Source organism: Trichosurus vulpecula, chromosome 6 (assembly GCF_011100635.1).
Source record: "Trichosurus vulpecula isolate mTriVul1 chromosome 6, mTriVul1.pri, whole genome shotgun sequence".
NCBI classification, from domain to species: domain Eukaryota; kingdom Metazoa; phylum Chordata; class Mammalia; order Diprotodontia; family Phalangeridae; genus Trichosurus; species Trichosurus vulpecula.
Window position 1 is genome coordinate 229,748,451 of NC_050578.1, and position 25,815 is coordinate 229,774,265.

The window sequence follows — 25,815 nt, forward strand, 5'->3', positions numbered from 1 at the left end:
GAGTACTTCTCTGTCTTGCAGAGCGTGATGCCTTCGACACCCTGTTTGACCATGCTCCAGACAAGCTCAATGTGGTGAAAAAGGTGGGAAGATGTTTTCATCGAAATACAAATAAATAAATAGCCAGAGGAGATGAGATGGTAGGGGAGATACATTTACTGAGGCTCCCAAATCCCACTGTTGTGGAAAATACACCCCTGTGATGCTTGGAGTGACAATACTGCTTCTCGGCTGCTGTAGTTCAGTCTTATACCACTCCTCATGACCCCGTTTGGGGTTTTCTTGGCAAAGAAACTGGAATGGTTTGCCATTTTCTTCTCTAGCTTATTTTACAGATGAGGAAATTATACATGGAAAGTGCTTTGCAAACCTTCAAATGCTATATAAATTCTGGCTATTCTAGCTATCAATATTAGACTGTAAAGCCAATTAGGTGGCACAGTGAGTGGAGTTCTGGATTTGGAGTCAGGAAAACTCATCTTCCTGAGTTCAAATCTGGCCTCAGATGCTTACTAGCTGTGTGACCCTGGGCAAGTTGCTTACCCGTGTTTGCCTTAGTTTCCTCAACTGTAAAATGAGCTGGAGAAGGAAATGGCAAATCCACTCCAGTATCCACCAAGAAATCCCCAAATGGGGTCATGAAAAGTTGGACACAACTGAAAACAACTGAATGACAACAAAAGGGAAGTGTCAGAACCAGCTCTAACCAGATTGTGAGAGTTGAATGTTAAATTTTGGGCCAGCTAGGTGGTACAATGGGCCTGGAGTCAGGGAGACTCATCTTTGTGAGTTCAAATCTGGCCTTAGACATTTACTAGTTGTGTGACCCTGGGTAAGTCACTGTTTGCCTCGGTTTCCTTATCTGGAGAAGAAAATGGCAAACCACTCCCAGATCATTGCTAAGAAAACCCCAAATAGGGTCACCAAGAGTCAGACACGACTCAACAATGACTAACATCAAGGTGTCCAGAGGAAAGCAATTAACAAGGTGAAAGACCTTTAGAGTCTGTGTCCTATGAGGAACAGTGGAAAGGAACTGGATGTGTCTAGGCTGGAGAAGACTCAGGGGGCACTTGATAGTTGTCTTTAAGTGTTTGAGAGGCTAAAATCACGAGGAGAGAATATATATTTTTCCATTTGACCCCAGAAAGCAAAACAAGTGTGGCTAAGAGTTTTAAATGAATGAATACATTCAAGCAAGAGCCCCCAGTGGAAGCTACAAACAGACAAATTTAGATGTGATCACACACACACACACACACACACTCTCTCTCTCTCACACATTCACACACACACATATACACACACAATACATACTCACACATTCACACACTCACATTCACACACACATATACTCACACACATATACACAGACTCACACATTCACACACACACACACACACTCACATACTCACATACACATTCACACACATACACACATATTCACACACACACATACAGTCACACATTCACATACACACACACATTCACACATACACACACACATTCACACACACATTCAGACACACACATACATACTCATATGCACACATTCACACACACATATACACATTCACACACAGTCACACACATACACACACTCATATTCATACACACACATTCACACACACACATACTTACACATTCACACACACTCACATATACACACTCACACATTCACACACATACACTCACACACACACACATACTCTCTCTCTCTCTCTCTCCCCCTCTCCCCCTCTCTCTCTCTCTCTCTCTCTCTCTCTCACACACACACACACACACACACACACACACACACACACAAATGCTTCCTAACACTTATTGCTGTCCCAAAGTGGACTGGGCTGTCTACTGAAGCGATGGGTTTTTCTTCCTTGGAGGTCTTTGAGCAGAGGCTGGAGAACCATTTGTCATAGTAGATTCCCTTCACATATGAGTTAAACTGGATGGCAGCTGAGGTCCCTTCTGACTCTCAAAGTTTACAGTTCCTGGCCCTCAGCAGTGTACCTGTGGCTCACCCATGAGGCACTGGGATTGGTGACCACTGGAGTGTACACCTTGACTGCTTCTCTTCCCTGAACACCCACATTGAGCAGGCAGGCTGGCAAACATCCTGTACCCAGGCAGATGGGCCATCTCCCACCTCTCCCCCCTTCAAACAATAGCCCCAGATTCTTCCTTCCTTCCACCTGGTGTGAAGAGGCTCTCAAATAAACATGCAGTGATCTCAAGTTTTCAGAGAGCTTTCCTCACAAGTGCCCTTTGAGTAGGTAGGACTGGTATCATATCCATTATTCAGTGAGGAACCTGACATAGTCCAGAGGGGTGTAAATGCCTTGCCCACAGATAGTCAAGAGATGAATTGAGATTTAAGCCCAGTCTTCTACCAAATCCAATGTTTTTTTATGCATGCCTGACTTATTGTTTTTTAGACACTCATCACCTTTGTGAACAAGCACCTGAATAAGCTGAACCTGGAAGTCACAGAACTGGAAACCCAGGTATGGCACCACTCAGGGCCAAGCCAAACAAGTGAAGGGGGAAATGATGACGTTGGCGCTAGCGGTGGGGCCAGGCTAAACCAGCCACATCCTGGGAGCCCAGAGGAGTGCCAGGCTGGGTCTGAGATGACATGGAAGCTGTAGAGGGCGTGGGGCAAGCCAATGACATCTCCAAGCTAGGTACAGGGAAGGAAGGGCAAGCTGTGCCAGTGATGATATAGGAGCTGCAGAGGGGTGGAGGCCAGGTTGTGTCATTGAGGACATAATAGCCACTGGGGGCAGAATCAGACTGGTGAAGACACAGGAGCTGAGGGTGGGACCAGACTAAGCCAATGACATCATAGGAGCCTGAGGTGTGACGAGGCCAATGAGCTCTTATAAAGGGCTTGGGGAGAGAATGAGCAGGCGGGCCAATGAAGATGCAAGATAGGAGCCAGTGTTCTATCCATTCATTTGGAAGCTCTTAGCTGCTCTTGTTAAAACTAAAACCATCAGGCCTGTGGGAGCCTATACACATACATCCCCTGGGGAGGTCTTCCCGAGTTGATTTAAAAGCTCTATAGTAGGAAGTCAGCTGTGTGGGAGGCCAGCATGAATGTGGAAAGCATGCTTGGATGGTGTACACACCCCCTTCAACTTAACTGGAGTATCTCATAGGCTACAGAATGGAAAATATGCTCAGGATCTGAGAGTGTGCCTATGGGCATTTCCTAAAAGCTTTGCCAACTTTTGAGTTTCTGTAATTAATGAGCTTTCTTTATGTATTTTTTTAAGTTAATTTAGAGAAGGGAGATGTGTGGGGGCGGGCATGGAAGAGGATGGTGGTGATGTCCTTTGGCAAAAGCGGGTTTGGATGTTCCAGGATGTTGTGTTTGGCCCTTGCTCCCCTCATCACTACCAACACAACTGGGGAGAGAGAAGAGCAGGGAAACCCGGCTCAGAATCCAGCCGCTGTTGAGAGCTAGGGGCCTGAGGGAAAAGGAGTATAGTCACAATGGAAAAAGGATGTGAAATCCTCCCTAGACCTCCCGAGCTCCGTGATGCTGTGTGACCTCAGGAGAGCCACATAACCCTCTCTGGGGTTTCTCAACCTGTAAAATGGGAATACTACCTATCCTGCCTACCTCGAGAGGTGGCTGTGAGGACCAGAGGAGATAGTTGAAGGGTTGTTTAGCAACTAGATTAGAAGTTACAAAGACTTGGTTTACATTCCTGGTAGCCAGAGCTGCTTCTTTTAAGGCAGTGAGTTTTCTATCACTGGAAATCTTCAAGCAAAGAATGAATTTACTTTGAACATTTTTTATGTGTTTGCATATGTACATATTGTTTCACCCAATAGATGGTAAGCTCCTTGAGGCTAGAGACTTGTTTTAATTCTGCCTTTCTGTCAATCAACAAGCATTCCTTTTAAGCACCTACTATGTGCCAGGTGCTAGAAATTTGAGTACAAAGAAAGAAACAATCCCTACTCCCAAGATGCTTACATTCTTATAGAGCAGACAAGTACATATTTAAGCATAAATATAGAGGGAATAACTGTAAATTAAAACAAAGTAATTAAGGACACTGTAGTTTGGGAGGAAGGGTGTTTGCATTCAGGGGATCAAGAAAGACTTTATGCCCAAGGTAGTGCCTAAGCTGTATGTTAAAGGAAGAGAGGGCTTCTGTGGGGTGGAGGGAAAAGGGCATGGAGACCACCAGTGCAAAGTAGAAGGAGATTGGAGATGGAGTGTCACGAGTGAGGAACAGAGAGGCCAGTTAGGCTGAATTACAGAATGCAAGAGTGATGCTGCTGAGACTGAAAAGATAGGTTGAGGCCAGGTTGTGCAGAGACTTAAAAGCTCAGAAGAGTTATCTATTTTATCCTGGAGGGAATAGAAAGCCACTTGATGGAGTTGGTTGAGTAGGAGAGTCACACGGTCAGATCTATGCACAAGGAAAAGTATTTTGGCAGCAGGATGGACTGGTGTGGTGAGAGACTTGGGGCAAAAGACCAATTAGGAGGCTGTTTCAATAACCTAGGTGAGAGGAGATAGGGACCTGAACTAACTAAATGAAATCCTGTATCTCCCAGTGCCTGGCACCTAGTAGGCACTTAATATATGCTGGGTATGGAGGGAATTCATGCTTCAGGTTGGGGTTGGACAAGATGACCTCAGCTCTTGTAAATCAAGGACTTGGTGAACTGTCCATCATGATATGAGTGTTATTGGAGTTCGATTCAGAAGAGCTGGGGATGCATTGTTCTCAGGCTTCTCTGTAGCAGACGGTTGGTATCTATCTTCCTGACAGCTTGTAGGCCTTTTTGCTTTGGTGAGGTCACAGTTGAATAATTCTTTCCAGAGGAGCATTAATAGTAAACATAAGAATTGTAAGCTGGTGGTCGGTCATATTCTTCTTTTCAGGACAAGGCTGAACTTGTCCTCTCTGAAGGCAGAAAGTGTCCCCGCTACCCTGTTCCAACAGGGTTAGTCATAAAACCATCTGACTTGCCAATTAACAAGCACATATACTAAGTGCCTGCCATGTGCCCAGCCCAAGTTAGAGGAATTATTCCTGCAATATGCATTGGATGTCTTTGCATAGCTATGTAATCCCCTTGGCAGCAGCTTTGTGTGCTATTGCTGCAAACGCACATCCCAACCCCCCAACATAGGACAAGCCCTTCTGTCTGAGGTGTGGTCCAATTCGTTCCCCAGCCCGCCCCTCTATCTATCCCAAAGCCTATCCAGCATGGCCCAGTAGCTAGGACCCAGACTCAGGTAGACCAGGGGTTCTTAAACTCTCTGTGCTCCAGTTTCCTTATTTATAAAATAAAGACTTAGACTTGACAGCTCTTAAAGTTCCTTCCAGCTCTAAATATAACCTAGGATGCCTCAAGGCCTAATGCAAATCCCCTCTTCTCCATTCAGGTCCACCCTAACTGGAAGCAATCAATCTGCCCTTCCTCGAAACTTCTACAACACCTACCTATAAGATTCAGTTTTGGGTTTTTCTATATTTCTGTCATGTGACGTTAGTTAACTTTTTCATCTGTGTATGTGTATTGTCTCCCTAGACTGAACTCTTACTCCCCCCCATCCCCTCTCAGCTATCAAAAAAATGTAATGGGCTGGGCTGCCTCTGGAAGGCATGGGGTCCCTCCCCCTCATTGGAAACCTCCAAGTGGACACCTAAAACAGGAGGAAGGTTTGTTCAGATGTGAGTTGGACTAGATGGTCCACATGTCTCCATCTTTTCCATAAGCATAGCATGAAAGACTATCAAAATTTGGCAAAAATCTAGAGAAACCATTACCATCGCCGTCTTTGGATCTAGTTAGTAACCCTGTCCCAAAAAAGCAGTAAGTTTAGTCTGCCATGACCTGTTCTTGATGCTTATAAACCCTGGTTCTATGGATAATAGATTGAATTGACTCCTCTTAGCACCTTAATAATGTGTTCATTTCTTGATACTGACAAACTATCTCTTAATAATGTATTAATCTAGAATCTTGCCAAGAAACAAAATCAAGGTCATGGAGTCAATCCAGTTTGAAGACCCTACTGTCTTCTCTTTCTGGATCAAGACACATTTGCCTTTTCCTAACCCCATGGCAGTTCGCCACAATCTTTCAAAGATCATTGGGATTTTTCAACAATTTATTCTGAACGACGATTCATCTGGGCTTGAATTCATCAAGGCCATCTCGTCACTTACTTATGATCTCCCTACTTAATTCCTTATTAGCCATTTTTCTCCAGTCCCTGTTTTTAACCATTTTTTTTGCCAGCCTCATTGGCAGGTAAAAAAAAACAAAAACAAAAACAGAAGAAAACTAAGAGTTGTCATTCTACCTTCTCTTTGTCTTCCGTTGTCAGCATCTTATTGAAGCAACTGTCCCTATCTCTTTGATTTCTCCCCCCAATTTTGCTTTAAAAATCTTTTTGCTATTTGTAGAATTCTTCATAATCCTCAGCTCTTTGTGACCTGTTTGGTTTCTAACTCCATTTGGTCCATTCTGTACCTTAGTGTCCATTCTTAGGTGTCTGGACTTTATTCCATCTTTTGCACTCACCTTTTCAGAATCTACATTGGTCAATAAATTTCTTGTCCTTCTCGTTGGAAAAATTTCACTTTTTGTCCCCATTCCTCCTGGAATGACTTCTCCAATAGAATTTTAGGCTATCCTACCTATCCTTTCTCTGAATCCTCTAAAGTCTATTTTCCTATTGGCAGGTACTTTCCTTAAGTAGATTATGTCTTACTTTTCCCTCTTTCCATATCACAAATTCTAAAATGAGGGGATCACTTTAGGTTCCCATAATTTTTGCTTTAACAACTGGAAGTGCCTTCTTGTTGTGCAGAATAGGAATGTCCCTTATTACCTCTGTCATCTTTTGAAAAATAAAATCAGAAGGTCATAGATTCAGAGCTGGAAAGAACCTCAGGGGTTATCTCGTCCAACCCACTAACCAACCCAAGTGAGGAAACTAATGTCCAAGGATGTTAAGTGACTTGCCCTAGGTCGTTGAGTCAAACTGAGAAATTATTAGCTGTGGAGTTCAAGAGCTCCAGCAGACTCTACAAACACATATAATAAGAATTGTTTATAGTAACGCCTGGTTCTAAGTTGCAAAGCCCTATGCTGGATGCTCAGGAAGACACAAAGGGAGTTTATAGTTTTATAAGGGGACAGGACTGACTTTCATCTTCAAATCTAGAATCCTGGTCTGGTTGTTTTTTTCCCCTACCTTCTTTTTTCTTGGTTCTTTCCTCATGAATGCTAAATGGGAGGCATTTTACCAAGGCCATTTGAGGAAGCTAGTTTTGTGCTCATTGAGGTGAAAAATCCACGAATTGCTCTCCCCCTCCTGCAGATGGTCAGTCTAGACACAGAAGGGCCCCAGGAACAACGTCTATTAAGAAAAGTTTTGTGAGCCTTAATGGCCTGTGCCATGACTTTTCTCAGATTTTTTAGATATCTAAGCAAAAGCTGTCTTCTCACTGCTGTATTGGAGGTGAAAACAGAGAATCACAAGATCTCAAGAGTCGTCAGAGAATTTGGAGGTGATTCTAGTACCACCTTCCGCCCTATGAAACATCCCCACAAGTTTTGCCACATTCTGCCCTTGCTTTGATGCTTGCCTTAGCAGCCTCAATAGCAGTCACCTCCCAGGATTGTTATGAAAATTAATCAAATTCTGCTTCGACGTGCACTACCTGTGTGACCCTGGGCAAGTCATTTTGCCTGTTTGCCTCAGTTTCCTCATCTGTAAAATGGGGATGACAATAATACATCCTTTCCAGGGTGGTTGTGAGGACCAAATGATACAATTGTAATGTGTTTGGCACATAGTAAGTGCTATGTAAATGTTAGTTGTTATTTCTTAATTTGTTATTTATTTTACTGTTTATTAATTATTTTAATATATGATTATTATTATTATTACGTCCCAGGGTGGTTGTGAGGACCAAATGATACCATTGTAAAGTGTTTGGCACATAGTAGGTGCTATATAAATGTTAGTTACTATTATTATTGTGGCACGGTGGTTAGAGCACTGGGCTCAGAGTCAGGAAGACCTGAGGTCAGATGTGACCTCAAACACTTCCTATCTGTGTCACCCTGGGCAAGTCACTTAACCTCGGTTTCCTCATTCGTCAAATGAAAATAATACTAGCATCCACCTCCCGTGGTTATTGGGAGGGCCAAATGAGATGATAAGGGTAAAAAGCACTTAGCGCAGTGCCTGGCACATAGTAAGAGCTATATAAATGTTAGCTATCATCATCATCATTATTGTTATTATTATTTTTATTAGAGAGAAAAGGCACTAGCCGAAAGACTTGTGTTCAAGTCCCAGCTGGGCCGTTTTCTAGCTGTGACCTTGGAAAAGGCCTTCATTTCTATTCTCCAGGTCTCCATTATCTGTGAAATGGGCTTCATAATCTCTGTACTCCTCAGGGTGATTGTGAGAAACGAGTGCCATGACATTTCTGACAGTGCTTTGTGAACATAAAATCAGGCACGTGTTTCCTGCCTAGGAAGAACTCCTGGAAGGCCTACTTCTCATAAGCTGTAGGAGACTAGGCCTAGTTAACAATCCCCATTCCTCCCTGCTGGCACGTACACACGATCATGAGAAGGACCCAAACTTTCATGCTCTCTTTCTCTCTCTCTTCCCTCTTTCCTTGCCGGCCCCACTCCCATATACAGATTGAATTCTGACAGTGAATTGACCCGTCCCCCATGCTGTTCCTTCTAATGAACTACTGAATTGAAACATTTAACTCAGCACCAACACCCTCACCCTTACCACAAGCGTTCTACGCTCCACAGACTCGCTCCACAAACTTTGCCATCACCAGCCAGTTTCTACCCACTTTAAGATCAACATTAACCCTGAGGTTGCTTCCTGATGTCCACAAAGAGGCCTAGGGGATAATTCACCCCCTAGAGTCAAGCACACAGCTGTTCCTCCTTTCCCAGCATTCCCTACTTCTAACAATAGAAAAGTGTCTTATCATTAGTGTCGTTATAATTATCATTAGGCCCTGCTTGTTTGTGGGCCAAACCAGGAGTCACTGTGTGAATGGAAGGCCAAATGAAGTCAAAATGCCCACTTGTTTTTTGGTGTTTTTTTCTCCTCAGTTTGCAGATGGAGTGTACTTGGTGCTGCTCATGGGCCTCTTGGAGGGCTACTTTGTGCCTCTACACAGCTTCTTCCTGACCCCAGAGAGCTTTGAGCAAAAGGTACTTGGGCCTTCCATCTTTACAAGTATTCAGGGTAGCCCCTCAACCCGATAGCTGCCTTGTCTAGATTAAGAGAAATGGAGAGGACTATGGCCAAGACCCAAGGTGACACTGCCTCCCTTCCATTGAAGCCCTCACTTCCAGAGAAGGGAAAAGGGGATGGAGACCTTGCAGAAGGACCAGGCTCCCTATGTGCTTGCCAATAAAGTTCCCAGCTGCTTATTCCACATAAATACCCCTACCCACCTTACCTTGGACTGCTAAGTCCAGGGACATCCCCAGGCTGGAAGGCCTTCAAGCATTGGCCTGGTCATGACTAGACTATCTGTTATCTGAGGAGCACACCAGCTGAGACCCCAAGCTTTCCAGCCACAGAAATGCACACTAGGGTCGGGAAGGCAGGTGGCATTTTGTGCCAGAGCAGAGGATCACCCACACCAAAGAAATTATGGATCTTTTGAATTATGGAGATGATTTTTATTATTAACTGATTCTATTATATATTTATTGTTATTAATTTGTTATATTATTTATTATTAACTTTAAAAAATCTTATTGAATATTTAACTCTAACCCATTTGCAGTGAAAGATGTGCCTGGGTTGACAGTATTATCATTATGTTGCAGTCAGTGGCATTTTTAAGCACCTGACATAGGCTGAAAACCATGCCAAAGACAAAAATGAACAGTCCTTACCCTCAAGGAACTTACATCCTACCAGAAAGAACATTGGCTGTGGAGCCAAAGGACATGTGTTCAAATCCCGGCTCTGCCACATTCAACCTGAATTCCAAGGGCCTCAATTTCCTCATCCGTGAAATGCGAGGGTTAGGCTAGATAATTTCTAAGGCCCCTTTCATCTCTAAATCTACGCTGCTGTGAACTCATATCTCTTCCCTGCAAGGACCCAAAGGCCTCTCTGCTCCAGCAGCTCAGCCAAACTCTGATTGTCTTTTAACTCCCTCCCCTCCCCAGCCTTTGTCACTAGACAAGGGGCATTCAGAAAGTAGGAGAAATACTTCTCTCCCCTTTGAAGACATCAAAGGCAGGACTTCCTGTCTGATCTCTGCAAATACTCTGAAATCCACCTAGGCAGAAGGCTAGCCACATAAAGCAGGGACCAGGTACCTCAGGAGGAAAGGTTTGATCTTTGGGCGGATTGATCGTAGCAGGCAGGGATCAGTGAGGCGGATTCTCTGCCAGAGTTTCTCCAGCCCACATGCCTTTGAGCTGGAATGCCCCCACAATTTAATGGTTTGGGTCCCTCCTTCCATATTAAGAAAGATGTTTGTGCCTGTGGCAGCAGCCCCGGGTTCCCTCACTTTTCTGGGGCCCAAAGCTTCAGGGATTACAGGAGATGAGAAGGAATTTCAGTGATGTAGTGCCTATGATTTTCTTTCTAGGTTCTTAACGTGTCGTTTTCCTTTGAACTGATGCAAGATGGAGGGCTGGAAAAACCAAAGCCAAGGCCAGAAGGTACCTGTCTCCCCCCTGCCCAAGGACTGTAAAGAGGGATCATCCTTCAGACTCTTGGAATGAGGATCTATAAAGCATTTTTCCCAGCATGAGGATTTAGGGAAGACCAAATGGTTGACCTCTGGTGCCCTGGAGAGTTGCTCTCTTCCCTGAGATTATATTCTTCTTGCCTGCCAGAACCCGGTGGTTTGCCCCCAGGGTGAAGCAGGGAGGGGAGCTAGAGGCCAGATGCTTGATCAGGTCAACTATGTGCTCACAAAAATACAGCTGTGGGAAAGAAACTGATCTGAGCTCCCACCACCTCTGAATCAGCTGGGATTCAAGCTGATGGAGAGGTCATGGGTCAGAGGCAAAGGGTCATTGCAGAAGCTTCCCCAGATGGCAGGGTGCAAGGGAGAGGTTGGAGGTATGGACATGCCTGCATGCTCCCCTCCTCCCAAAGATGGCTGCAGACTGGTATCTAAAGGCTGGTCATGACAGTCAACAGGGATGTGGCCCTCACTTCATGGCTATTAATTCCATATCATAGCCTAATTGCTTAATTCAACCCTGCCCAAATTTTCTAACAAGGAGCCCTAATGAACAGGGTCTGAGTTATAGATTCAAACCAGAAAAAAGAGAAAATTCTCCCAAATACATATATTTTCTCTCGCTTTGTCTGCAACAGAATATGAGTGTGATTGGCACCATATTTGTATGTCAGCCTAACTCAAATGTTAGTTTCTAGAGCACTCTTAATAGAGATCTTTTATTTACTACCATTTATAAATGGTGGCAGTTGGGAATCTACTCTGTGTCCTTAATCTACTCTATGTCCGTAATATTCCTCAGTGTTTCATGGGATTGACCTTAATATACCCACTGTTAGTCCCTCAAGAACTGTGCAGTATAGTTGTCTAGGTGTACAAGTCTGATCTCAAGACATTCTCCAACTCAAAAATCATCAATGGCTCCCTATTACCTCTAGGAAAAAAAAACCTCAAATTCCTCAGTTGGGCATTTGAAGCTCTATACAATATGGCTCCAACACACCTTTCTAGCCTTCACGCCTCCTGTCATATGCCATGTCTTCCAGCCAAAGTAGCCTACATGGTGAACCTAGAACTTAGTCTTCCATTTCCCATCTCCATGCCTTTGCAAGATCTGTTTCCTTTTCACTTCTTCTTCTTCAAATCCTGTGACCTTCAGTGGTTGGCTCAAGGGCCTCCTCCTCTGTTAAATCTTTCCCAATTACCCAGTTTTTAGTGAGTGCTCTCTCCCTCCCCAAATTATCTTATTTCGCTTCTCTGTATTTGCATTGTGTGACGTGGTTATGATTATAAATACGTTTACATATTAGGATCTTAAAGAAAGCCCACGTTCTTGTGAATGCTAAATGAGAAAAAAACAATGCCTTTCATGTTGCTATAGCACTCTCTAGTTTCTATGAGAGGCATCAGGGCATAGTGGATTCAAACCAAAGACCTGATTTCAAATTCAGTCTCTGATGGACACTGGATGTGTACCCCTGGAAAAATTGCACAACCTGTCCATCCCATCTAATGGGTGTCTGTGTCCTCTCATAGTTTGGAACCCACCCTCTGCACTGAGAGCCTGCCTCCATTCCTCTTGAGGTCAGGATGGTACAAGTTACTGTCACACGTCAGCTGCCCACCAGTTCATCTCACTTCTCACCATTCTTAGCTCTTACTGAACCATCTTCTTGTTTCACTCATTTCTATTTCGCCTTGCGTCTGTAATGGCTTGAGAGCAGATAGATGGTGCAGTGGATGGAGTGCCAGGCCTGAAATCAAGAGGACTCATCTTTGTGGGTTCAAATCTGGCCTCAGATACCTACTAGCTCTATGACCCTGGGCGAGTCATTTAACCCTGTTTTCCTCAGTTTCCCCATCTGTAAAACGAGGTGAAGAAGGAAAAGGCAAACCACTCCAGAATCTTTGTATGAAGAAAACCCCAAATGGGGTCACAGCGAGTCAGACGTGACTGAAAAACGAATGAACAACACGTTAGAGTCAGTAGTAGCTTAGGAAGTGCTTGTGGAATTGAATTGAGGGACACACCCTGATGAGCATGGGTCCAAAGGCATCAGAAGGACTACTGGCCCGGAGTGAGGCTGCATATGGGCTCCAGATCCGGGAGTCCAGCAGATGTGGAGAGCAAAACCTGGCTGGAATGGAGTATGGGAAGGGAGGTGGCCCTCTGGGGAGGAATCAGTGAGAACGGCCCCTAACAGTAATGGTACAACCACCCTGCTAACTGGCAAATCTCTTTCAGTGTTTTGTTTTTGTCGAATTAGAAGCCCAAGGATTGCACAAATGGGTCCTTGCGCTTGAGTCTCTCTTATTTTTAAAAGTGAAGAGATGAAAGGAAAAGGAGAAACCACATACTTTCAGCTATTTATTACTCGTTATTCTCCCATCTTCTCCACACCTCCATGCACATTTTGGAGAGCATCAGCTGCTGACAGCTCTGGCCCCCAGTGAGGCTGTCTGTGGGGGGCGTGGAGGTGGTGGATGAAGCCAGGGCATCCAGCTGCTGGCAGGTGGCTGCCTTCTTGGCTCTTGGCTCTTCGAGGATTTTTTTTTGAGGTGGGATGGGACTGAAGGGGAAGAAGAGGTAGAATTTGTTCCTTTAAAATAGAAAGTCACTCTTCATTAACACCAAAATGGTCTAAATGAAAACCTTCCTGAATATGATGAGATTCACTCCCCCCAAACTCACTCTCTCTCTCTTTCTCTTCCCCCCCCCCACTCACTCTCACTCTCTTACTCAGTCTCTCTCTCTCTCTGTCTCTCTCTTCTCTCTGTCTCTCTCTCTCTCCCCTCTCTCTCTCACTCTCTTTCTGTCACACAAACACACACACACACACCGCCCCTCCTTTGTTCTTTCACCCTCTCCTCAGCAACATTAGGCACACATTATCCATCCCTCCTGGTGGCCTTGTAGAGAAAGACAGGATGGATACCTGAGGCTCATATGTGCATGTCTGGGCCAGATTTTATTTCAGAGGCCAAATGGCAGGCAAGGCTCATGACTTAACTTTCCCCAAAGCTACCTAGGTCTGGGTGAGTAGAGACTTTGACTTCAATTCATCATGACCACAAAAAATTGAAAAACTAATAACTGCCCACATTCCTATAGCAGTTTGTGATTTACAAAGTTCTTTGCTCACAACGACCCTGAGAGCTAGTTAGCGGAAGTATTACTGTGCCTATTTTACAGAGATTTTACCTGAAGCAGACAAAGGTTAGATGAGTGACTTGCCCAGGATCCCGTAATTAGAGCCTGGACTCTATATCAGGTCTCCTCAATGGTCCTTTCTATTCCCCCTTAGCTGTCTTCCATAGATGACCTTCAGCCTGGAACATCGGATCCAAGACTGTGGGTGTGTTGCAGCTCTTGGCCTTGCAGAATTGAAGGCTTCTGCCCCCTGCCTTTCTGCAGTGTGAACAATTATCCCAAGCTTTGGGGCCATTTCTAACCCTCCCAAGTGAATGGGATCTCACCCTGCATTCATTAAAGCCTGGCATTCTGAATGAGAGAAATCTCACTGTATTTTGCTCATTCAGACCACACTGGTAGTGTTGTGTTCAATTCTAGATGCCTCATATTAAGAATAGTGACAAGCCGGCATCCATTCAGAGTAGGGTGACCAGGATCATAAGGGGACTAGAGATGATACCATATGAGGGCCCATTAAGAGAATTGGGGAATAGTTCATCTGGGAAAGAAGATAGGGGCTAATGGTAATTTTCTTCAAATATCAGAATGGCTGAAAGGCAATATGATACAGGGGGTAGAGGGCCAGCCTCTGAATCCAGGTGACAGGAGTTCAAATCCCAAGGCTGATATATACTGGGTATGATACTTGGCAAGTCACTTAATCCCTTAGGGTACTGGGAAACTCTCTAAGACTACTCTAAGAGAGTAGTGACCCATCTGCATTAATAGAGGGAATTCCTTGACCCACTGAAATCATAGGCATACATACACACAAACACAAACATACAAAATCTTTAGGGATGTCATTGGGGGCCATTGCCAGTTGTCCTGATTTGTGTCTTGCCACTGGACTCCCATGACATTGGAGGAGAGAGGGAGGTTGATGACTTTGCACAGCCCTGCCTCACCTAAATCTAATTCACCTGCAATTCAAGCCATCACCCTCCTGATGTCATTGGTCCTGTTCGAGAAGGAAGGACCACCACCACAACCACCACCACCAAGAACTATCATTGGAAAAGGAATGGGGTTACTCTGCATGGCCCAAAGGTCTAGAGTCTGGACAAAAGCTGATTGGCAGTAGATTCCCAAAGATTAAAGCTGAACCAAAACAAACTGCTTTATGAAATTGCAAGGTTCCGTCATTGGAAGTATTCATTCATTAACATACAGAGGATGCATGCCACGTGTCAGGGGATGCTTTAGAAAGAATCCAGGCTTTAGTTAAGAGTCAGATAATTTGGCTTTTGAAACTTCTTCCAATTCTGAGATTCTAGGATTCTTTGCTGTCAAGGATGAGTTCATGGCATCCTGTTTGCAAGAGTTGTGAGCCTCCAGGGTGATGGGACTGGGGGGAGGTGGGGTGGGAAGAATTGGCTGATGCTCTGGCTGCCATCTTGGAGAGTTATGACCCTGCCTGCAGTTAGGGATTACAAGTACATATGGTTCCTTGGTTTTCAAGTATTCGTTGCTCTAGGGATAGCCAGCATTTCTAGTATAAAATCTGACTATAGGGACATTCATATACAGATGACATTTTGTGCAATTATTCAACGCTTAATATGGAGCTTCCTGACTAACATGAATGGAAAAACACATCTGTTTTATGTGTTGTTGCATTGGGCATAATGCCCACACTTAAAGTTTCCAGTCAGTGATGGAACATTGAAAAGGATCTTATTATAATCACTTTTTTATTTCCCCTCTTGTCAAGTATCCTTCCAGTTGTCCCATATCTTCTACCTGAACGCTGGATTGAAGAGGAAATACCATAAGGCCTAGAAAAGGCACCAGTATGGCCAAAGATGTGAGCTTGTTTAGAAGGCAGATCAGCCACTGCAGAAACATATCTCAGGACAGATTAGGGGCAGGGGGGAGGTGGTTAAGTCAATAATTCATTTTTCAGTCTTTTTTTTGCAGTACTTTTCTTTGGCTGAGCTCTTGTCTTGAAAAACCCCAAAAGCAGTGCTATCTTGTCTCCTAATTTTGTTGTTGTTCAGTTGTTTCTGACTCTTCATGACCCCATTTGGGGGTTTCTTGACAAAGATACTGGAGTGGTTTTGCCATTTCCTTCTCCAGCTCATTTTACAGATGAGAAAACTGAGGCAAACAGAATGAAGTGACTTGTCCAGGGTCCCATAGCTAGTAAGTGTCTGAGGCCAGATTTGAGCTCAGGAACATGAATTTTCCTGACTTAAATGTGGTGCCGTGGCCCACCCAGGCTCCATACCATCAGTACGGGCTTGAACCTCCTTTTGCATCAAACTGGCTGCTTGGAATGGGAAAAATTGTACTCCTCCTTGGTCAGTCAATGCACATGAAATAGGTACCTACTATGTGCCCCCATGCACTGTCCTAAGCACTCACATTTGCCGTGGTGTTTGTCACTGATAGATTGTCATTAGTTTTTAATTTTTAACATGGCCACTGCCATCATCATTGGATCCAAGATCAGGAGCTAGATAGCGCCTTAAAGGACATCTAATCCATCATTCTTATTTTACAGATGATGGAACTGAGGCCTAGAGAGGTTGAGGGACTTGTGTAAGGTCACATGGATACTAAGCAGGGACTCAAATTCAGGCCTTGGAAGTCCAAGTACAATGTCCTTCCCATTGTATCATGCATTGGGCAATATAGTATGATGGGGAGACCATTGAACCTGGTCAGGAGGACCTCTGTTTGAATCCTCTAGGTAGCTGTGTGACCTTAGACAAGTCACTGCTCACCTTCAGCTTCCTCATCTGTAAGATGGAGGTGATAGTACCACCCACCTCGCAGGGTTATTGTAAGGATGAAATGAGATAATACACATAAAGGGATTTTGCCCACCTTAAGGCACCCCATAAATGTTAGCCATTATTGTCTCTATAGATCTACACATATGACAAAGAGATCCAAGGTAACAGGACCAACAGGGACAGGCTGGTGTTGTGGACACAGGACCAGGAAGACCCGAGTTCAAATACCTCTGACACTTATTTACCTTCTCACTTCCCAGGAGTGATCTAACACTGCAAATCTCAGAACTGTTGATCTGCATTGTCCTTAGAATTGAAGAATCAGCCATCTAGGCCTGGAAGGGACCCCGGGGGCAATCTAGTCCAACCTTCTCATTTTACAGATAGCAGGAGGACCTTCCTCAGCTGGAGTCCCCATATAACAAATGAACACATCCATCTGGACCAAAAGAAAAGGAAGAAAAATACATCATAAACATGTCAGAAAATGGTTCTCTATTTGAGGGACACCCCAATAGGGTTCTAAATTTGGGATCCATGAACTTGTTTTTCTTTTAAATAGTATTTGATTTTTTCCTATTACATGTAAAAATACTTTTTGACATTAATTTTTTATAAAATATTGAGTTCCAAATTTTCTTCCTCCTTCCCTTCCCTCCCGCATCTCTAAGATGATAAGCAATCGAATATAGGTTCTATATGTGCAATCATGTAAAACACATTTCCATATTAGTCATGTTGTGAAAGAAGAAACTCAACTTGTTTTTCTTTAAAAATATTTTGATGACTATATTCTAACACAATCGGTTCCCTTGATGATCTAAGGTAGTATTGTACTTTGTAGATTTTAAAACATTATTAGGGGTCCCTAGGCTTCGGCAGGTTGCGAAAGGGATCTGTGACAGAAACAAGATTAAGAACCGTTCGCTGCCGATTTCCTCTATAAGTCTGTGTTTTTCAAAAATATTCTTTTGTCTTCTGTATCAGTGCCATCAAACTCAAGTTGCTACCAAACCATACATAAGCATCCCTTCAGACCACATATTGACTTAGAAAACCACATATTAACGTCGTTGAAGTTCAGTTTCAATTGTGCCCAACTCTTCATGACCACATTTGGGGTTTTCTTGGCAACGATACTGGAGTGGTTTGCCATTTCCTTCTCCAGCTCATTTTACAGATGAGAAACTGAGGCCAATAGGTAACTTGCCCAGGATCACACAGCTAGTAAATGTCTGAGGCCACATTTGAATTCAGATCTTCCTGACTCCAGGCCCAGTGCCCTATCCAGTGTGCCACCTAGCCACCCCACGTATTAACATTATTAATGTTCTATTATTGTATTTTTACTTAACTTGTTAAATAGTTTTGAATTATGTTTTAATCTGGTCCTGGCCACACTCTGGAATTTTGCAGACTGCCTGTTTGAGATTTCTATTCTACATTACTTGTAGACTCTTTGGCTCATTCTAGGTAAGAGTTTGGGCTGGGGAATGGGGCTTTCTTTTTTGACCATCTAAGGCCAGAGGACTGAGAATTCTACAAGGCTTTCCCCATGCAGTGAGCCTCCAGCCAGTCAAGAAGCATTTACTATTATTTTTAAAGCCTCTACCTTCACTGCACCATGGGAACACTCTCAAGGTGCCGTGACTCCCTAAGAATCATGTAAAATGGCTTTTTCCCTTCCAATCCCCCAGCCACCACAGGTGTCCTTGTACCACCCAGTTCCCAGTCTAAAGCCAAACAGTGTCATCAAGATTAGGGATGGGATCAGTGATTTCATTAGTATAAGAAATTTCTAGAAGAGGAAGCTCCCTCTGTCAGGGCAAACTTTGAATTTTGGAGACTGAACTAAGGCACTGAGAGATTAAGTGATTTGACCAGGGTCGCACATCCAATGTTCTAGAGCAAAAATAGTTGACTCTCTAGAACCCAATTATTTTTAGGAATAGATTCTTGCCCTCAGGAGATTGGATTAAATGACTTTAAATGTTCAGAAAGAGTTTGGCAGAGTCAGGACCCCAAAAGACCTTCAATGGCTAGAAAATTGGGCCAATTGATAAATGTATTTAAATGTTACTCAGGTTCAAAAGATCACCTACACAAGCATAAGGTGAGAAAGGCATGATGGTTGTTCATCTCCATCCATCAGTCAAGAAACATTTATTAAGCGCGTACTATGCGCCAGGTACCATACTAAGCACTAGGGACAAAAAGAAAGGCAAAGACAATCCCTGCCCTCTAGGAGCTCACAATCTCACAGGAAAAAAGATTGGAGGTGTTTAGCAGATGGCAGACCCAGTGCTGCTCAAGACTGTGATATAGAAGCCAAAAAACCTAATGGGGGCCTTGAGCTAATTTAGGAGAGGCTGGAACTATTGGAGGTGATGGTTCAGATGACACCAGTTTCATTTTCAGTTTGAGGTGCTATATTTTTGCAAGGTCTTACATAATCTGAAGGCATCTAGAAAAAGGAAACCAGGATGGTGAAGAGCCCAACAATCATACATTACAAGAATCAGATTAATAATCATGATAAAAATAAAAATTAATAACAAAATAACAACTAACATTGGCATAGCACCTACAGTGTGTCAGGAACGGTGCTAAGCCCTTTACGAATATCTAATTTTTATACTTATATTAACCTCAGGATATAGGTACTATTATTACCTGAATTTTCAGTTGAGGAAACTGAAGCAAACAGAGAGTAAGTGACTTGCCCAGGGTCACACAACTAGTAAGTAAGTGTCAGAGGCTGGATTTGAATTCAGGTCTTCCTGACTCCAGGCCAGGTGCTCTATCCACTGGCCACCTAGCTACCTGGATGAAGAGCCTAAGGACATTTATCCCGGAGAAAAGAAGACTTAGAGGGGGACTTGGTAGCAATTTTCTAGTATCTGAAAGACTATCACATGGAAAAAGGGGAGAGAAATGATTATTAAATAACCAACGATTTGGGGAGATCCAGAGTTCTTCCCTTTTTTCTTCAGTCCTGATTTCAAAAGTTCAGTATCTTGAAGGACATTTCTGATAATGAGATTGGACTAAGACCCCACGCAGGTGGGGAAGCCATTGTGCTCTACTCGGCTTCGGGTGGAGATAAATTCTTTGAATAGATTGCCCAAGACTGGGGGTAACTCAGAAGTAAAGGACATAATCAGAATTCATTAGAATAGGTCCAGCCCTTCATTGTAATACTCATTCTCTCATTAATTGTTAACCAATCAGAGTTGATTGCTACCCTCAGAACACCCCTTTTCCAGTGGGCATATAAGCCCACCTGCCATTATCGTCTTTGGTCTAAGACAGAGAAATTATGTCTCTCAAACTTTTTAAGTTTCGCAAAGGATTCCACCTATCCTGTAGAGGTTGGAGGTTCCCCCAACTGGAGGTCTTCAGGCAAAAGGCTGGAGACTCTGTCAGGAGTATTGTACGGTTCTTGCTTGGTTATATATAGCTACATGGGTGAGTGGCATGGAGTTAGGAAGAATTGAGTCCAAATCATGTTTCAGACATTTACCAGCTTCATGACCCTGGGCAGGTCACTTAACCTCTGTCAACCTCAGTTTCCTCATCTGTAAAATGGAGATAATCATAGCACCTACCTGCCAGGGCTGTTGTGAGGATAAAATAAGATGCTTTCTGAAGGGCTTTGCAAATCTCAAAATGCCATATAAATGCCAGATGGTATTGTTTATTATTATTCAGGTTTGATTTCAACCAAATGGCCTCTGGAGTATGTGATTTTTTTTTCTTCTAAGACTCACGATCTGAGATTGTGGGATATGACTGTTTTTGCATTGAAAATGTCAAACCTCCTCCCCTTCTTGTTCCTGCATTTCACCCCAATGTAGCCCTGGTATTTTGTTAAGTTCACTGGTGTGTCAAGGACTGAAAATGTGAGACACACTCATTGGTCTTCTGGTTATGACTGCTTTTGCTGGAAAATATGAATTGATCTGTTTTAATAATACCATTAGAGGAGGCATATGAGGAATCATTCCAATGAAAAGATCTCCAGAATGAAAGTCAGCTGACCTAAGTTTCACTCTCAGCTCTACTACTTACTAGCTCAGTGACGATGGACAAACCATTGACTCTCTCTGGGTTTTATTTCCCTTCTCTGTAAGACCAAAGAGCTGGACTCCAAGATTGGTGACATCTTTGTTGGCTCCAGAATCCCAGGAGTCTAAGCTACCCTTTTTCAGAACTGAACTGTCAGAGGAATAAGAATATACCTCCTCTTTCCTTATTCAAGTGGACCGAATAAGGAAGATTGGTTTATGGTTCATTTTCTTTCTTCCTTCACTTCAGGCCCTCAGTCATCTTTCCCCTCTGACTCTGTCTGCCAGCCAGGCACTCTGCGCCCCCAATCCAGAGACTCCCTAAATCCTTGATGCTTTCCTATTGGACAAGGGCCCCAAAGGGTATGAGAAAAGGCAATAAAAGAGATACTTGGAGAGCAGCATTAAGTTGTTAATCATATAATTTATTAGGCCTGCAGGCTTTAAAGATGATATGTTTATATGGCCTAGAGCCACAGTTCATTTCCATTAATCCCCCAGCCCCAAAGTCTGCCCAGATAAGCTGTCTCCCTATCAGCCTTCTTGGAAACAGGAGAGGTGGTCATTAAATTCCCTGGTGAGAAAAGATCAGGGATGATCCCCCTATCTGTAACTGTGCTGGCCTGGTCATGGGGCCTCATACTCTTGCTCAACACTTCCTCAGTTTTCATTTAATGCCTCTATGGCAATAGAGGGTTTCTAAGTGTAGACTGCCGGCCCTGACCTCTCACCTAGGCTCCTGTCCCAGCTGGCACTGTTTTCCATTTAGACTTCATATCTCATCACACACATCCTCTGTGCATTTGTTCCTACACCTGGATTGGACGCCCCCAACTTCCTATGATACAGCTGCGTTTAGATAGTTCTATGAATGTTTATTAAACACCCTATTGTGTGTAAGGATATAGTGCTTGAGACCCGGGGGATACAAAGATAGAACAGTGCCGTATCCCCTGTGCTCATGGAACTTAAAGTCTAGTGGGGAGTGGGAAGGGGAGTTTGACCAATACCTAAGTGACGACAATACAGAATGCTAATACGTAGAAGCTAAGCAGAAGAGAAGAGTGGGGGAAGGGAATGATCACTTTTAGCTGAAGCAATCAGGGCTGCCTGGGCTCTGAAGGAAGAGAATTATAAAAACCAGCAACAATAATCACATTTCTATAGTGCCTTAAGGTTTACCATGATTTATCTCATTGATTCTCAGAACAACCCTGTGGGGTAGATGCTATTACCATCCCTATTGCCTGGTAGTGTGTGTCTGAGACAGGACTCTTTACACTGTGCCATCTAGCTGCCAACAGGCAGAGATGTAAGTGGAATCTGTTCCAGGCATGGGCAGATTCACAGCAGTGGGAGAAGGGAGAAAAGATAAGCAATGATGAGCAATCCAGTTTTGATAGAAGATGGTCCAGTTTCATGGGAACATGTGGAAGCTGGATGAAATAAAGCTGGAAAGGTAGATTAGAGCCAGAATGTAAAGGGCCCTGAATGCCAGGACGTTGCATTTAATCCTATAGTACATCCCGCTCTTTTCCTCCCATTCAGTTCTAGGTCCAATTTATACTCATTTCAAAATATCTATACAAGATAAATATGTACTGTAACTGTGGGTTATCTGTCTAACTGAAGACGGTGAAGTCTTCCAAGATACTACTCTCATGGATGACACTGTTTTGATTTTTATCAAGCCCATGCAAGAACATTACAAAGCATCCTAAATGAAAGCCATAATCCCTTAAAAGAGTTTATCCTAACTATCCACACAGAAAAAACCAAGTGGATGAAAAATGCTTGTCATCCATATCTCTCCTTTTAGCGTTAATTAGATGTCGACTGGTATTATGTTCTAGTTTCTCTCTTTGCTAATCTTCTTTCTCCTGCTAATGTGTAAGCTCCCAAAAGGTGGAAACGTAAAACTTCTCTTACATTTCCCCCAGTACTGAGCAGGAGGCAGAGCATAGCTTTTTTGATTATTATTATCGTCACCACTGTCAAGTTTTCTTTCTGTAAGATCAAAACAGCTCAGCTTCTGTTTTCTTTCTCTGCAGATATCGTCAATTGTGACCTGAAGTCCACCCTTCGGGTGCTTTATAACTTGTTTACCAAGTACAGGAATGTGGAATGAAGAAAGAATGGACCTGGATCCCAGGGATGTGCCAGTGACTCACTTCACACCTCTGAGCTGAGGCAGCTGGACGGGACGCCTAATCGAAATGAACTCTATTCTCACCACGCTGAATGCTAGCTGGGATTACTTACTCAGATTATGTAATTAAAATTTTGGAGGGAAATTATTAGGTACTTACTGGATATCTAGCTCTGGATTCCAAAAGGATATCTAGCTTTTAAAGTGCACCCCAGCCCTTATGATGTTATAGAACTTAACTGTGACTTTCATTTCCCAGCCCTTTCCCTCAATATGAGAATTGGGACCCTTTAAGGAAGAGAGGTCTTTAAAGACTAGAACAAAATATGGGTTGTGATAGGTAGGTGGGGGCACTTCCCTTTAGAGAACATTTACTTGCTTTTTATTTGTTTTTAACCAAAAAAGAGAGGCCGAGTGCTACAGTGTATAGAGCTAGACTTGGAATCAGAGACCTTGGTTCAGGTCTAGCCTTTATCACATACTAGCAAAATGATCAGGGACCTGATCAATTCTCAAAGTCTCTGAGTTACAGATGAGTTGCCAAATTGTATCCGAGGAAGGACTTTCTATGCCAGGAATCCCTTATATTGAAGAAATCACAGATCTAGGCCAAGGGGGAAAAATAAGACCTACCCTAGTGTGCCTTTCAAACTTCCTCCCCTCATTTCTAAGTCATCTCAGAAGGATGGAGTATGTATGAGAAGGTGAGTGGAGGTCAGTTCCATCATGTGTGCTATGACACAGTGAGGCTAAAGGGTCCACGCTGAAATAGGGGAGTTGAAATTTAAGCCAAATCATACTATATATAGTCGAAATTATGTCTCAAATACTTTTTACAAACTAAAATGACTCAGTTCCTTTTGATTGGTAATAACATGAGGCCTGGGTTTAGATGTAACTTTTGGGCAAATTCTGGAGGTAGTTTTTCTTCTTTATTACCTGTAACGGAAATGCCCTATATTTTCCTTCCTACTAAATACCCAATTCATCATAGTTGGAAAAATACATTGAGGCTTATGGAGCAGAGACCATCTCAGCAATTCCCAGAAAGTGGGACCTTCTAGGAGGGATCCTTGATCTGTCAAACAAAGAAAAATCCTTTCTACCCATTTCCTAATTGATCACTAAAGCCATCGCTAGCCAAGTTCATCCAGCAGCAATTGCCAGCTAATTAAGGTGAGGAGGGAAAAAAGTCATTTAGAACAAAGCTTAGCAGTTCACTTGTTCTGGATTGTTCTGGTGCAGGGGTTCGGAACCTGCAGCCTCGAGGTCATATGTGGCCTTCTAGGTCCTTGGGTACAGCCTTCTGAGTCCAAGTTTTACAGAACAAATCCTTTTATTAAGGGGATTTGTTCTGTGAAGTTTGGATTTGGTCAAAAGGCTACACTTGAGGACCTAGAGGGTCACACGTGGCCTCGAGGCCACAGGTTCCCCACCCCTGGGGTAACATGTAGCATGACCCCAGGGAAGCTGACAGCTATGTCCTATAGGGAGAGCAATAGTACCTGTGTGTTTGGAAGGGTGGGGGGGGTGGGTTAGCCTGCACGTCTTAAATACAGGGGAAAGTATGTGACAGAAAAATGCTCAATGTATATAACCAGCCTGCAGTGGTGCTTATGGAGCTTTTAAAGGGCCCAGCCCTGAAATGAACTAAATACGAATAGATAAGTAACCTATGTGTCATTTATATTGTCTTTGCCTTAGAGATACTAGAACTATCACAGAGAGCCAGAAAAATGGCCTGTTGGCCTCTCCCTCCTACAGAGAGGTCCATGGATGCCCTGTTACTGCTTTAGGACCATTATACAAGTCTGTCTCTCTTATTAGCTTCCAAAGGGTCCATTGGAATATAAATCCATACTGAACAAAAAGGGACCAGGCTGATCATGCTCCAGAAATATTCCTCTTAAGCCTTTGGATGCGAACTTGCTGGTCTTCTCACCACATGGTTTTTTACAAAAGCAGTAACTCAGAATGATTGCGTTCGAGATGCATTGTGTGATGTTGGGGATCAGTGTATCGCTAGAGGAATTATTTTCTAGTTAAAGTTGTGAACTCTCCAAGATGCAAAGGGGACAAGGTCCCTTGAGGGCATTTATCTAAGAAAGGCAATTCTGCGAATAGTTTGTGACATTATGTTTTTAAAATTATGTTCATACTCAATATTTTATGGTTTCTGCTGGCTTTCTTCCTTTTGGTTCCTGGTAGTAAATCGAGATAAATAATTGTTTTCTTTGTCTGAGTAATACTGAAAATGCTTTTAAAAAATAGGAGGACTGTATTCATTTCTAAATGCTTTGCTAGGAGGATTTTACCTCTCCTTTTAAAAAAAGAAATTGCACACAAGCAGCCAATTGATAAACATTCTTACTTAGATTCTTTGATTGTTCATTTTGTATATATTCTATAAGAAGGGGGATGAAATGATCTGTAAACTTTTCAAATAGTAATAGGTGAAAGTTATACCAGGCTTTACATCCATTATCTTGTGTAATCCTCATACAAATCCTGTTTTTCTTATTTTTACAAATGAGGAAACTAAGGCTCATAGGTGTTAAATGACTCACCCAAGGTCATATGTCAAATCCGGTACTTAAATCTAAGTCTTATAGAATTAAAAAGTCCTCATAGAAAGGACCTCAGAGGTCATCTGTTTCAACCTTTGCCTAAAGCACGACTCCCTCTGCCTGACTCTGCCCAACAAGTGTTCATCAAAGCTATTTCTACTTGGAGACCTCTGGAGAGAGGGAACTCACCACCTCCCAGGGCAGCCTGTTTTATTATTGATTACTCATAGAATATCAGAGCTGGAAAGGACCCCCTTAAAGATAATGGAGTCCAATTCTCTCATTTTATAGAGCATAGGAGCATAAATTTAAAGCTCGAAGGCACCTTTGAGACAATCTAATCCAACTCCTTC

The 25,815-nt window shown here is 43.2% G+C and overlaps 1 protein-coding gene across 1 annotated transcript in view; it reads left to right on the forward strand.

The window, feature by feature from the left end:
* Positions 1-25,529, forward strand: part of PARVA (parvin alpha) — a 171,207-nt gene extending 145,678 nt beyond the window's left edge. The window contains exons 9-13 of the mRNA XM_036762936.1: positions 22-83; positions 2,436-2,504; positions 9,139-9,240; positions 10,644-10,716; positions 22,798-25,529. Of these exons, the coding sequence (XP_036618831.1) occupies positions 22-83; positions 2,436-2,504; positions 9,139-9,240; positions 10,644-10,716; positions 22,798-22,874 (383 nt within the window). The 3' untranslated portion in view covers positions 22,875-25,529. The remainder of the gene's footprint in view (positions 1-21; positions 84-2,435; positions 2,505-9,138; positions 9,241-10,643; positions 10,717-22,797) is intronic.
* The last annotated feature ends 286 nt before the right edge of the window (positions 25,530-25,815 follow it).